Source organism: Labeo rohita, chromosome 18, assembly GCF_022985175.1.
Source record: "Labeo rohita strain BAU-BD-2019 chromosome 18, IGBB_LRoh.1.0, whole genome shotgun sequence".
NCBI classification, from domain to species: Eukaryota; Metazoa; Chordata; class Actinopteri; order Cypriniformes; family Cyprinidae; genus Labeo; species Labeo rohita.
Window position 1 is genome coordinate 28444775 of NC_066886.1, and position 13738 is coordinate 28458512.

The 13738-nt window shown below is 34.4% G+C and overlaps 1 protein-coding gene across 1 annotated transcript; it reads left to right on the forward strand.

Annotated features, from left to right (window-relative positions):
- Nucleotides 1–230: 230 nt before the first annotated feature.
- On the forward strand, nucleotides 231–13410 carry pld3 (phospholipase D family, member 3). Its single transcript, XM_051134675.1, has 12 exons — nucleotides 231–437; nucleotides 2266–2333; nucleotides 2490–2540; nucleotides 5573–5733; nucleotides 5919–6099; nucleotides 6183–6300; nucleotides 6391–6518; nucleotides 8287–8484; nucleotides 8690–8829; nucleotides 10314–10476; nucleotides 12147–12246; nucleotides 12409–13410. The coding sequence occupies exons 2-12, from the start codon at nucleotides 2307–2309 to the stop codon at nucleotides 12594–12596; spliced, it is 1455 nt and encodes a 484-aa protein (XP_050990632.1). The 5' UTR covers nucleotides 231–437; nucleotides 2266–2306; the 3' UTR covers nucleotides 12597–13410.
- Nucleotides 13411–13738: the final 328 nt, after the last annotated feature.

The window sequence follows — 13738 nt, forward strand, 5'->3', positions numbered from 1 at the left end:
TACTAAATAAAATAATGTAGCCCAAGAAAAAGCACAACTAAGCATGACCTTCGAAAATACTCGATTACGATTTAAATAATAAATTAACCGATGTCATATTGTTTCTGGTTCCAAAAAAAAAACCTTTTATCAACATAATCTTTTATAAAACTGAAGTGAATTTTAACAGCCTACGTCACTTTCATGGCTTTCCCCCATAGGTTACTTAAAATGTGATCACGTGACTTACAAACCCGATACAGTGTACTCGCTACGAGCTCAAGAACAACAACAGTGTGTACTGCAAACAGTAAACTGCAGTCATTGTTTACACTGATTTCACCTCGTTATTTTTGACAGAGAGCACTTGTTTTCGTCTGTAAATAGAGCTCACTGATAGCTGATTTACCGCTGTGTCTCAGACGGGATGGTTTACTTTGTAAGCTGTTAGATCACAGGTATGTCTTTTATTTCCTATACCTTTTCTTAACGTTTCCTTGAAGTTGCGTGTTTATAAAGGTTATGTGTGCGCATTCAGTATACAACAACTATAAATGTGTTCTTTGCTGTGTGTACATTACACTCACGGAAGCAAAAATAGACCATGGCTGTGTGTCAAACACTAGTGAGCTGCCTATCTAGACGGCATTTTTGGGCTACATAGGCGCGTCCCAAAGACGCTATCTTGGTAACCAGCTCACTAGAGTTAGAGATACGGTTTATTAGGCAGGTTATATATGCCAGTAGTACAATGTTACAGTGCATTTGCAATTTTTTCGATGGCATTCACAAATCTTAGTTAAAAGGATATTTCAGCCGGTAAAGTTTTGTCATCAGTCACACTCGTCTTGACCTCGTTTGTAGGTTGAATCATTCTTTTAAGGTTGCATAGTATGTTTTTTTTTATTATGGAAGTATTTTCAGGACTCATGTGAGGACTTATTTTGCTCAAGAGACCATGTTCTTGTTTACTCACTTCTACAGTAAAAAAAGCGTCTGAAAGAGTGAAATATAGTGAATATATGAAATATATCAAAGTTTGAAACTTTTGTTCTTCGTTATTAACCCTGTAAAGCCTGACATGTGAAATAATATTGTAAACAATAATGATGTAGTTTATTATTTCAGTGAAATCTTTGTAACAGTATATCAGACTACTTACATAATATTCATGTAATTTTCGCTCTTTATTTTCCTATAAAATGTCTCATTAAGATTATATTTAAGGGGTTAGTTAACCCAAAAATAAAAATTCTATCATTAATTACTAACTTTCATGTCGTTCCAAACTAGGGCTGTACAATTAATCAGATTTCTAATCGTTACAGATGCCACAATTATGTAATCGATCAAAGGCACAATTACAAAATAAAAATAAAAAATCCACATTATTCTGCTTTCTTAAGATCTAAGAAATCCAAGAGCTTTCTGACCCTGCATAGACAGCAATGCAACTGGCATGTTCAAGGCCCAGAAAGGTAGTAAGGAGGACATCAATAAAATAGTCCATGTGACATCAGTGGTTCAACTGTAATTTTATGAAACTACAAAAATGCTTTTTGTGCTCAAAGAAAACAAAAATAACGACTTTATTCAACAGTTTCTTCTCTTCTGTGTCACGTGTTCACGGGAGTATTCAATGCATACGTGTGGACTATTTTAATGATGTCCTTGCTACCTTTCTGGGCCTTGATCGTGTCAGTTGTGTTGCTGTCTGTGCAGGGGTCAGAAAGCTCTCAGATTTCATCAAAAAAGTCTTACAGGTTTGGAACGACATGGTGGTAAGTAGTCAGTGACAGAAGTCATTTTTGGGTGAGCCCTTTAAAAGCTAAGTTTTATGATCAAAGTTTGTGTGCAACAGGTTTTTCAGCACATCACAGACTATTACAGAAAACGCATAACTAGATCACGTTACTATCAGGAAGCTCAGTCACGTGACCCCTGTGCTCATGACTCTCATAACTGTGCACAGCATCTACATTTCTTCATTTTCTCTGCGTCTTCAAAAACACTTCCACTTTTAAATCAGATGATATCCCTCAGCGCTCACTGCGTGTGAAAGATTTGCCAAGCTCATCAAGACTCATGTGTCAGTCACCTAGCTGTTCAGTCTGTAATCACTAATGCTGACGTCTGGCTCTTTCGGTATAATGAGCTGGCAAAAAGCCTGTGTCTATAGAACACAGGAGACAGAACAATGAATGGCACAAACACAAACGTCCAGTTTACATGCTTACATGAACACAGATCCCTTACAGCAAGACTAACTCATCTTTCATTTTATAGAATTTGTATTTTCTCGTAAGACGCTGGTGAAACTCAACACAATGAAGTCAGATATTCCATACGAAAAGGTATGTTATACATTCCATGATTAGAATTGATTCTGATTCTTCAATGCACCTTAAATTTGCTTTATCTAGTGGTTTTAATTTGAAAAGATTTTGTGCAATCTTAAGACAATATGTTTAATTAATTACAGTTCTTTTTGTTTTCATGTTTTGATCAAGATGGTTGACGTGGAGCTAAGCAGAGGAGAAACACATCTTGGCTCACAAAAGGTATTAAATCAGTCTATCATGATCAGTGTTGGGAAGGTTACTTTGGAAATGTAATAGGTTACAGATTACAAGTTACTTGATTTAAAATGTAATAAGTAGTGTAACTTTTCATTTTTTTTTTTTTTTAAGTAATGTAACTTATTACTTTTAATTACTTTTTGATTACTTTTCTAAATTTCTATTATTTTCAATTGTTAATTATTTTGAAACATTTAAATCAGGCAGAGTTAACCTTACAGTAGCACTCAACACTGATTACTGTCAGACTTTCAAAATCCTTTATCACTTGAATAAAGATTATAATAAGTAAGGGATAATATACATTTTTATTTTGCGATAACAACTGACTGAATGTACATTACCTCACTTATTACACAGCTGCTTGATAGATTATTTAGATGTTTTGCGTCAAAATTATTAGACACGAAACACTGATCTGAGTTGAAATATTTGAACGCAAAGCTTCCATGAAGAAATCAGTTGCTAGCAAACGGCAAGTTCAAACTAGACATTTTAGGGATACAGTGCAGTCATACCAGTTTTCTTACACAACATTTCACCACATAAATAATTAAGTAGTAGTACTAGTTTGTTAGTTATCTTATAATCCATTACAGTGTACAAAAAAACAAAACAAAAAAATGGCAGCAGCTGCGTTTGTATGAAACAGTAGAGCAAGTCCACGATACCAGGATGACAGAATTAAGAAATTGTCCACATAATATTGAATTAAGCTTTAATATTTTATTAGCTAACCAAACTCAAAGCTTCCGCCAAGAAAAATTACCAAGCATATAGCACTGACTTAAGTTGCCCCGAATGAGCCTGAGCGGTGTAATAATTTAATTTAAAGCACAGCCACCACAAATTCAGACTTTTTTTTTTTTTTTTTTTTTTTTTTTTTTTTTTTTTTTTTTTTTTTTTTTTTTTGGCTTTTTATGCCTTTTATTGTGATAGGACAGTAGAGAGAGGACAGGAAAGAGCTGGGAGGAGAGAGGGGAGCGGGATCGGCAAAGGACCTCGAGACGGGAATCGAACTTGGGTCACCGTGAGCGCACTTGCGCTATATGTCATAACAAGATCATAACATAAATAACATCATAACAAGAAATAGTTTAATAGCTATGATACTGGGTTTGAAATCAAATGTTTGCACAGTTATGACAGAAAACACTAGCATCTAACAATGCCTTGGAAAAACAATCTTAAAAAATAAAGTTTATGCATAAACCCAAATAGGAAATAAAACAGTTATCGAATAAGCATGTGTCCTATTCTGTGTCCTAAACTCCTGAAACATTGGTGTCTCATTTTAGAGCAGTCAATGCAATTTATGAAAGAAGTCAATTCAGTCTGTAAGTGGGGGTGGGTGTGTGAAAAAATTCAGATGTAATCCCCTTTGTAATCACTAGCATTTTTCAAAAGTAACTGTAATTTAATTACACATTTTTCTCAGTAACTGTAAATAATTACAATTACATTTATTTTGTAACATTACATGTAACTAGTTACTCCCCAACACTGATCATGATCATGGCATTCCAATAATAATTATTTGTGACCCTGGACCACAAAAGCAGTCATAAGGGTCCAATTTTTAAATGGAGGTTTATACAATATATCTGAAAGCTGAATAAATAGGCTTTCCATTGATGTATGGTTGGTTAGAAAAGGACCATATTTGGCCGAGATAAAACTGTTTGAAAATCTCGAATCTAAATATTGAGAAAATCGCCTTTAAAGTTGTCCAAATTAAGATCTTAGTAATGCATATTACGAATCAAAAATTATGTTTTTTTATATTTATGGTAGGAAATTTCCAAATAGTTTCATGGAACATGATCTTTACTTAATATCCTAATAATTTTTGGCATAAACGAAAAATTGGTAATTTTGACCCATACAATGTATTTTTGGCTACTGCTACAAATATACCTGTGCTACCTAAGACTGGTTTTGTAGTCCAGAGTCACATGCCCAAGAATAAATGCAAAAGATGCTTTTTTGCATAGTTGTGTTTGACACATGAAAATTGTAACAGTGTATCTTACAAGGTAACACAATATAACCTTGCTCTCACTTGCTTTTTTTTTCTGTAACAAAAATGGTTTCTTCAAAGTGGTCATAGCATCATAACTATTTTTTGACCTGATATGAAGTCACATTGTTTAGATTTTTTTTTTAGCAGATGGCCATCAAATGCACGATACATTCTCATGTTTTCTTTGTTTGAATTAATAGAAATTATAGAAATAAACATTTTAAATAGAAATAAGGATTTTTACTGCAGTGTAGTTCCAAAGGTTTGTGAGTTTGCTTATTGAAATGGTAGTGAAATGGAGAAATTAACACAAAAAAGATTTAAACAAGATCTAAATAACCTAAAATCCCAAAAATGTGCATAATTTTATTGTTACTACTATAAAGAAATTATTTTAAATGCTTTCATTTAAAAAAAAAAGTTACAGAAATGATCACAAACAGCCAATGCATAACTCATTTTGAAAATCTTAGGACAGTTAAATATACAGTATGAGCTGATATATGCCCAATATCAATGCTGTTAAATCAAAAAATAATCCCTAATATCAGCCAGTAACAGATTTTGTACCGATATATTTTGTATAATTACTCTTAGTTACGTTATACCTCATGTTTCACTACATGCTCTGTTTCTTCCTACTTGATAAAATAATTCATATTACATGTCCCATTTATTTTATAAGAATCTGTGTAATCAGCTGGATAATTGGATTGTTAGTATTTGAAGAGTTTATTTGCAAAAACAGATAACTCCATTTTTTTTTAAATTTTCAAAACTCATGTTTTTTTTTATGATGTTATCATGTTTTTATTGTGTTAGTTAGCTGTATTCTTTAGTTATATTTTACCTTATCAAAATAATCCAACTGCAGTTGAAAAATCAATTTTTGCAAATGAACTCCTAATTTGTTTTGGTAATAATAAGCTCTCTACCTCTTATATCTCTGTTGTTGCTCAAGGTTTTTGAATGTGTCCATATCTGTGGTTAGTATTACAGGTGTCTGATCATCCTCACCAGTGTAACCACAGTATTGTTGATACTCCTGTCACTCCAAAGCCTGCTTGTTCCCACGACAACATCCTCCTCCTCCAAATCATCTGGACGGCAGGAGCATTTTCTAATAAGAGAAACCTGTACTGATCCCTGCAGGTAGATGCCCACCTCAGGAACATTATTTGAGTCACTTATAATTCTGTCACATGTCACTATGTTTTTGAGTCTTTTAGTGGTCGACTGGTAAGTGAGGTCAACCACAGTTTCACATCTGCATTTTCAATGAAGTCTGCATTTGTAGCTTTGTTGCCCTCTATTGCTTATGTATGTGTCATTTACAGGATTGTTTTAGTGGAGAGTATTCCTGAGGGACTGGTGTTTAACTCCTCAACCACTCACCAGTCCATATATGAAGCCTGGCTCAACCTTATATCTGGTGCTCAAAGCAGTCTGGACATCGCCTCTTTTTACTGGACTCTGACCAATGATGACACGCACACACACGAGGCCACGGCTAATCAGGTTTGGATGTGAAGTTTGCTGAATTCTCACTGAAAAATAGGCTGTGTTAGTGTCATCTTACCCAAGTGATCTGTTCATTCTAGGGTGAGCAGATTCTGCAGGAATTAGGGCAGCTCTCGGGGAAAGTGTCTGTCCGCATTGCAGTCGATAAACCATCGGAAAGAAAACCCATGGATGACATTAAGTTCCTGACTGATTCCGGTGGGTCAACTCGATGTTGATATATATAACAGCCACGTAAAAATAACAAAGTATATCGGCACATATTAAATAATGCCTCACTTTCTACAGGAGCTGATGTGCGGATGGTGAATATGCGAGAGCTGACGTCAGGTGTTCTGCATACTAAATTCTGGATCGTGGATAAGAAGCACATTTACATAGGAAGTGCTAATATGGATTGGAGGTCACTAACGCAGGTCAGTCATATTTTTTGTCATTTTTTCCTTAGCTAGATAGTAGAAATACACTAACAATCAAAGGTTTTTGAACAGTAAGATTTTTAATGTTTTTAAAGAAGTCTTTTCTGCTCACCAAGCCTGCATTTGTTTGATCGAAAATACCCCAAAGGCAGTAATATTGTGAAATATATTTACTAATTAAAATAACTACTTTCTATTTGGATATATTTTAAAATGTATTTATTCCTATGATCAAAGCTACATTTTCAACATCTTTACTTCAGTCTTCAGTGTCACATGATCCTTCAGAAATCATTCTAATATGCTGATTTGCTGTTCAAGAAACATTTATAATTTTTATTATTATTATCAATATTTAAAACAGTTGAGTACATTTTTCTTCAGGATTCTTTGAATAGAAAGATCCAAAGATCAGCATTTATCTGAAATAAATGCTTTTGTAACTTTATACACTATACCATTCAAAAGCTTTTCTTTTTTTTGGGGAAAGAAATTATAGAAATTAATACTTTTATTTAGATAAAATTGCTTTAAATTGATCAAAAGTAATGATGAAGACATTTATAATGTGACAATGATTTTTATTTGAGATAAATGCTGTTCTTTTGTACTTTGTGTTCATCAAAGAAACCTGAAAAATTCTACTCAGCTGTTTTTAACATAATAATAATAAATGTTTTTTGACCAGCAAATCAGAATATTAGAATGATTTCTGAAGGATTGTGTGTCTGGAGTAATGATGCTTAAAATTCAGCTTTGAAATCACAGGAATAAATTATATTTTAAAATATATTGAAATAGAAAACAGTTCTTTTAAATAGTAAATATTGCTAAATTTGTTTTGCTGTACTTTGGATCTTCAGTAGAAATGCATTAAATTGATCAAAAAAAAAAAAAAAAAATAACACAAACTGATATTTTAAATAAATGCTGTTCTGTTAAGCTTTTTTTTTTTTTTTTTTTTTTTTTAATTCATCCTGAAGAAATGTAGCACAATTTAATACAAATACTTAGCAGAACAAGGCAATCAGAAATTAGAATGATTTCTGAAGGATCATGTGTCTGGAGTAATGATGCTAAAAATTCAGCTTTGAAATAACAGGAATAAATTATATTTTAAAATATATTTAAAGTTATATTTTAAAATATTTTAAGTTTTACTGTTTTTGCTGTACTTTCGATCAAATAAATGCAGGCTTGATGAGCAAAAGAGACTTCTTTAAAAAATATTAAAAATCTTACTGTTCAAAAACTGTTGACTGGTAGTGTATTTTATTTTTTATGATATTAGGGATTATTTTTTTTATTAAAATTAAAACTTTTTTTCAGCAAGAATGTATTCAATTGATCATCCTGAAAAAATGTATCACAATTTTATAAAAACATTAAGCAGATCAAGCCAATCAGCATATTAGAAATGATTTCTGAAGGATCATGTGACACTGAAGACTGGAGTGATGATGCTGAAAATTCAGCTTTGATCACAGGAACAAATTACAATTTAAATTTGTAATAATATTTCATAATATTACTGTTTTACTGTATTTTTTATTAAATAAATGCACCTTCAGTGAGTTCATTAAAAAACATTAAAAATCTTTAATTGTAGTGTATATATGTATGTAGTGGATGTGCTAGTACCTTTCTAAATAATCAGACTTTAAATAATCCGAAATAGCACCAATACTCCATATATTTCACATCTAAATAGGATCTCAGTAGTGTTGTGTATGTTTCCTATATCTGATATGTTGGCTCTGCTCAGGTAAAGGAGTTGGGTGCGGTTGTGTATGACTGCAGCTGTCTTGCTAAGGATCTCGGGAAGATCTTCGAGGCTTATTGGTACCTGAGTCAGACCAAGACTGTCCCTGCACAGTGGCCTGAAAAATACTCCACCCTGTACAATAAGGACACACCCATGCAGCTGTCACTCAATGGGACCGATTCCAGCGTCTATCTATCAGTAAGAAAGAACTGGCAAACTGAATAAATCAAGCTCAATCATAAAAGGGAATAAAACCAATGCACTGAATCTAACACTGTGTATACCTGTCAATGCCTTTGGAATTTTTGTGGCTTTCGTTGTTCCTTGTTGTGGTGGCGTTTGCTGAGCTGACTGCAGTTTTGTTTGGCATTATTGAGGAAGTTTTCCTCTCTCTCTGTCACAGAGCTCTCCTCCTTCACTGTGCGCTGAAGGCCGGACTCCAGACCTGCAGTCAGTCCTCAGTGTGATTGCTGATGCCCAGCAGTTTGTCTACATTGCTGTGATGAACTATCTGCCCACTATGGAATACTCCAGTCACAAAAGGTCTTTTATATTCCCCACCTCCTCCTTCACGCATACGTTTCTTAACCATTCGGCCTAAAGTCACCTATCTTCATTATGAAATCTGCTTATCATAGGCTTTTTGAAACATTTAGTTTAATTGGCATATCGTGAGGAAGCTTAAAAGTTCCTCCCCAGTCCAAAAAAGGTTTGTGTTTATTGTGTATCAGAATGATTTCTGATTTCTGAATTCAGCGTTGCATCACTGGAATAAATTATATTTTAAAGATTATTAAAATAGAAAACTGTTATTTTAAATTGCAATATTACTTTTTCTGTATTTTTGATCAAATACATGGAACTTTGAGCAAACATAAATAACAAAAACATTTTAAAATTAATAAAAAAAATGTAATAAAACAGTTTAATTAAAAAAAAATAAAACATTAAAAATCCCAAACTTTTGAATGGCAGTGTTTACATGAGCAAAATGGTCTCAGTTGTCTGATCATTACACATTTTTAACCTTCAAAGTTTAAAGAAGTCCACTTCCAGAACAAAAATTTACAGGTAGTGTACTCACCCCCTTATCATCCAAGATGTTCATGTCTTTCTTTCTTCAGTCTTAAAGAAATTATGTTTTTTGAGGGAAACATTTCAGGATTTTTCTCCATATAATGGACTGATATGGTGCCCCGAGTTTGAACTTCCAAAATGCAGTTTAAAAGTGGCTTCAAACGATCTCAAATGCGGTTGTAAATGATCCCAACCAAGGAAGAAGGGTCTTATCTAGTGAAACAATCGGTTATTTTTATTATAAAAATACAATTTAAATACTTCTTAATCTCAAACGCTTCTCTTGCCTTTCTCTCCCTGAACTCTGTGTATTCTGGCTCAAGACAGTTAGGGTATGTCGAAAAACTCCATATATTTTCTATATTTTCTCTCTCAACTTCAAAAATCATTTCAAAATCATCCTACATCGCTGCAGAAGTACTGACCCAGTCTTTGCAAAGTGAACATGCAAAGAAGATCAAACACCCTTAACAAAAAAGGTAAAACAACAATATAGGACGATTTTGAAGTTGAGGGAGAACATGAGATGGGAGTTTTTCGACATACCCTAACTGTCATGAACCGGAAAAAAACAGTTCAGGCAGAGCAAGACATGACGATTGTTCGACATTGAAAAAAGTATATAAATTGTATTATTTTTATGAAAATAACCGATTGTTTTGCTGTATAAGACCCTTCTTCCTCGTGGGGATTGTTTACAACCGCATTTGGGATCGTTTGAAGCTAAGTTAAAACTCAAGGCACCAGTGAAGTCCACTATATGGAAAAAAATCCTGAAATGTTTTCTTAAAAAAACATAATTTCTTTACAACTGAAAGAAAGACATGAACATTTTGGATGACAAGAGGTGAGTACATTATTTGTCAAATTTTTGTTCTGGAAGTGAACTTATCTTAACTCTTTAATGCCCATGATCACGTTTAACCCTGGCTGTCCCTGATTTCCCACAGGTACTGGGCAGATATTGATACCCAGCTGCGGCGTGTGGCTTATGAGCGTAGTGTTCGTGTGCGTCTGCTGATCAGTTGTTGGGACAGCACCAACCCCATCATGATCCCTTTCCTTCGCTCACTCGCTTCCTTACAGGACAAGAGCAAGCTGGACGTTCAAGTGGTAAGTGCCGTTAGAGGAGTTCTTGACGAGTTTTGTTGTCTGTTGTGATATATTACCTCAGAGGCCGTGATAATGTTGCATTGCATTTATGCACATTGCATACACACTCTTATTGAAGTCTGCTGTCGATTAGATTTTTAAAATGGTTTTAAAAGGGTTTTAAAAGAAACAACCATTGCTTTTAGCATTCTTGATGAATAGAAAGTTCAAAAGAACAGCATTTATTTCCACTAGGAATCATTTGTAACATAAATCTCTTAAAGGAGAAGTCCACTTCCATAACAACAATAATTTACTCACCCCCTTGTCATCCAAGATGTTCATATCTTTCTGTCTTCAGTCGTGAAGAAATGATGGTTTTTGAGAAAAGCATTTCAGGACTTTTCTCCATGTAATGGACTTCATTGGTGCCCCAATTTTGAACTTCCAGAATGCAGTTTAAATGCAGCTTCAGAGGGCTCTAAATGATCCCAGCTGAGGAAGAAGGGTCTTATTTAGCGAAATGATCTGTCACTTTTTTCAGAAAAGTAAAAATTTGTGTACTTTTTAAGCACAAAAGCTTGTGTAGCACAGGTTCTGGGATGCGCGTCCATGATGCTACGAATTATTGATGGGTCGTTCTGAACAAATCTTTAATGTGACTCGGGAAGAACGAGTCGTCTCTCAGTCGCATATGCACAACATCCTATTAGGTTCTGTACTGGAATTAGTTCACCTGTTACGAGTCGTTCGTTCATCTTATGGGGCTGTCACGTGATGAACGAACGACTCAAACCCGAAAACTTGTCAGATAAGTGGTGAGGTGAGCTAATCATAGACTAAACACCCAGGTAAACAATGAATGAATCTTTTCTGTTTCTTATAGCATTATAGTTTTATCTTGTTTGTAGTGTGATCAATGTTTGTGTAAGCAGTAGATGTGTTAAGGAAGTAACACGTAACATTTTAATTATGTTTTGCTAAAATTAACAAAATTACTCAGAAAAAGGTTTGTTCATTTTGCTGAACGAGACTCAAAGGTCCAAGTCTGTAAAATGATCCGAACTTCCCATCACTACTACGAATCATGTCTAAGTTCATCGTCTGTGTACTCCGGCTCAAAAAGGTAGAGTATGGCGAAAAACATCTTATTTTTTCCTATAACTTCAGAATCGTTCGACATCATTGTACCTTTTTGTTTGTAAACAGCTATTGACTTACGTGTGACCTTTCGAAGTGATTCAATAGTATGTACCATCGTGAACGCGCATCCCAGAGCCTGTGCTTCACAAGCTTTTGTGCTTAAAAAGTATACAAATTCTTATTTTCCGAAAAAATGACAGATCGTTTCGCTAGATAAGACCCTTCTTCCTCGGCTGGGATCATTTAGAGCCCTTTGAAGCTGCATTTAAACTACATTTTGGAAGTTTAAAATCAGGGCACCAATTAAGTCCATTATATGGAGGAAAAATCAAAATGTTTTCCTCAAAAACCATGATTTCTTCACGATTGAAGACAGACATGAACATCTTGGATGACAAGGGGGTGAGTAAATTATTTGTGAATTGTTGTTCTGGAAGTGGACTTCTCCTTTAACTTGCACTTCTGGATAAATTTGATATGTGCTTGCTGAATGAAAAAGCAGAATATGTCTGCAATGACCTAATACAAACCATATTTTCCTTTCACAGAGGCTTTTTACTGTGCCTACCAACCCTCGACAGAAACAAATTCCCTATGCCAGAGTCAACCATAACAAGTACATGGTGACAGATAAAGTTGCTTACATAGGTACAACTCATTTTTTCTATTACTTTTCGTTTTTACATTCTGTTCTTCCTATGGCATTTCTCAAACACCTAAACCCTTCACAATTTATCTTCTAAAGACCTGAATGACCAGAAAGTTTTGTTTATAGTTAAATGCTATACTTTCTGCCTCCATACTTTCCAGGTACATCCAACTGGTCAGGTGACTACTTTGTGAACACAGCTGGATCTGCATTAGTGGTGAACCAAACTTCAGCTCAGTCCATAAGCCCTACAGTCCAGGAGCAGCTGCAGGCAGTGTTTGAGAGAGACTGGGAGTCTTCGTACAGCACTGACATCAACCACAGAACCAATCGCAAAGACATTTGCTAGGCACAGCTCTGCCTGTGCTGTGGCCTTCACACTGCAGGGGGCGCTGGAGAGCGCAAAACACTGTTCAATTTGCTGGTGGATGGTATTCTGGGCATGTATAGTGTAGAGTTAAGCACCATTTCTGGACTCCGCTTTCCGGACTATCTTACCATGAGCTACTTTTGCACTCATAAAAACATTTTTTCAAAAACAATTATGCCACTCTGACCAGCTGCATATATTTTGCACAGAATGTTTTTAAATAACATGCAATACCTCTTAACAAAAACACCTTCCTTTTAATTGTTAACCTAGTTTCTCAGGAAAAATCATTGATTCAGTATGTCAATCATAGCTTCTTTCTCCTTCTAAAGTGATTTCATAATTGCTGCATTTAAAAAATCATCTCAACAGTATTCATGTTTTTTAAAAATCAGATCCAACTCATTCAAGAAACTTATTATGGGATTAATAACCGGTCTGTTGTCATGATTGTCTCCGAAGGCATTCTTGCATGTCTGAACGCAATTGATGTCTTGTCCTCCCAGCAGAGTTTTTACTTCAGGATTTGCAGGGGGTTTTTAATGATTTCTTTAAATCTGGAAGTGAAAATGTCATGGCGTTCATGATGACGAGTCATTTCCAGACATGTTTATCATTTATAAAGAGGAATAGTGAGCAATAATGAGGGATGTGTGAGTCGTTTTTAAACTTTAACTTTTTTTAATTTTGAAAATAAGCACACTTTATTGGCTGTGAACATTAAAACATTTTTTGGGAACTGTGTGTTTTATGAAAGTGTAAACTGTTACAAATAAACAAACACTTGATATAATGCAACTGTTTTCTAATCATTTCTAAGTCATTTTACATTTTTCATATGACTGTTTTAATGTCATTTGGTTAGTACTGCAACATTTTTTGTAGTAGCATAGAATGTATGCGATTCTGAAAATAATTATGGATGTTCCTGCACTTCCTTTAAACAAAACATTTATAAAGGCCCAGGTTATTTCAAATGATTTAAGAGACAGGTAACACATGCTATGAAATTAAAGGATTAGTTCACTTCCAGAATAAAAATGTCATGATAATTTACTCACCCCCATGTCTTTCTTTCTACAGTCACAAAGAAGTACATTATTTTTTAAGGAAAACATTCC

What these genes read in the sequence shown, in the direction of transcription:
- pld3 (XM_051134675.1), top strand. Translation starts at nt 2,307, where the DNA reads ATGAAGTCAGATATTCCATACGAAAAG. An exon ending in TAAGTTCCTGACTGATTCCG is followed by an intron (nt 6,301 to 6,390) that starts GTGGGTCAACTC and finishes CACTTTCTACAG; the next exon opens with GAGCTGATGTGCGGATGGTG. An exon ending in ATTCCAGCGTCTATCTATCA is followed by an intron (nt 8,485 to 8,689) that starts GTAAGAAAGAAC and finishes TCTCTGTCACAG; the next exon opens with AGCTCTCCTCCTTCACTGTG.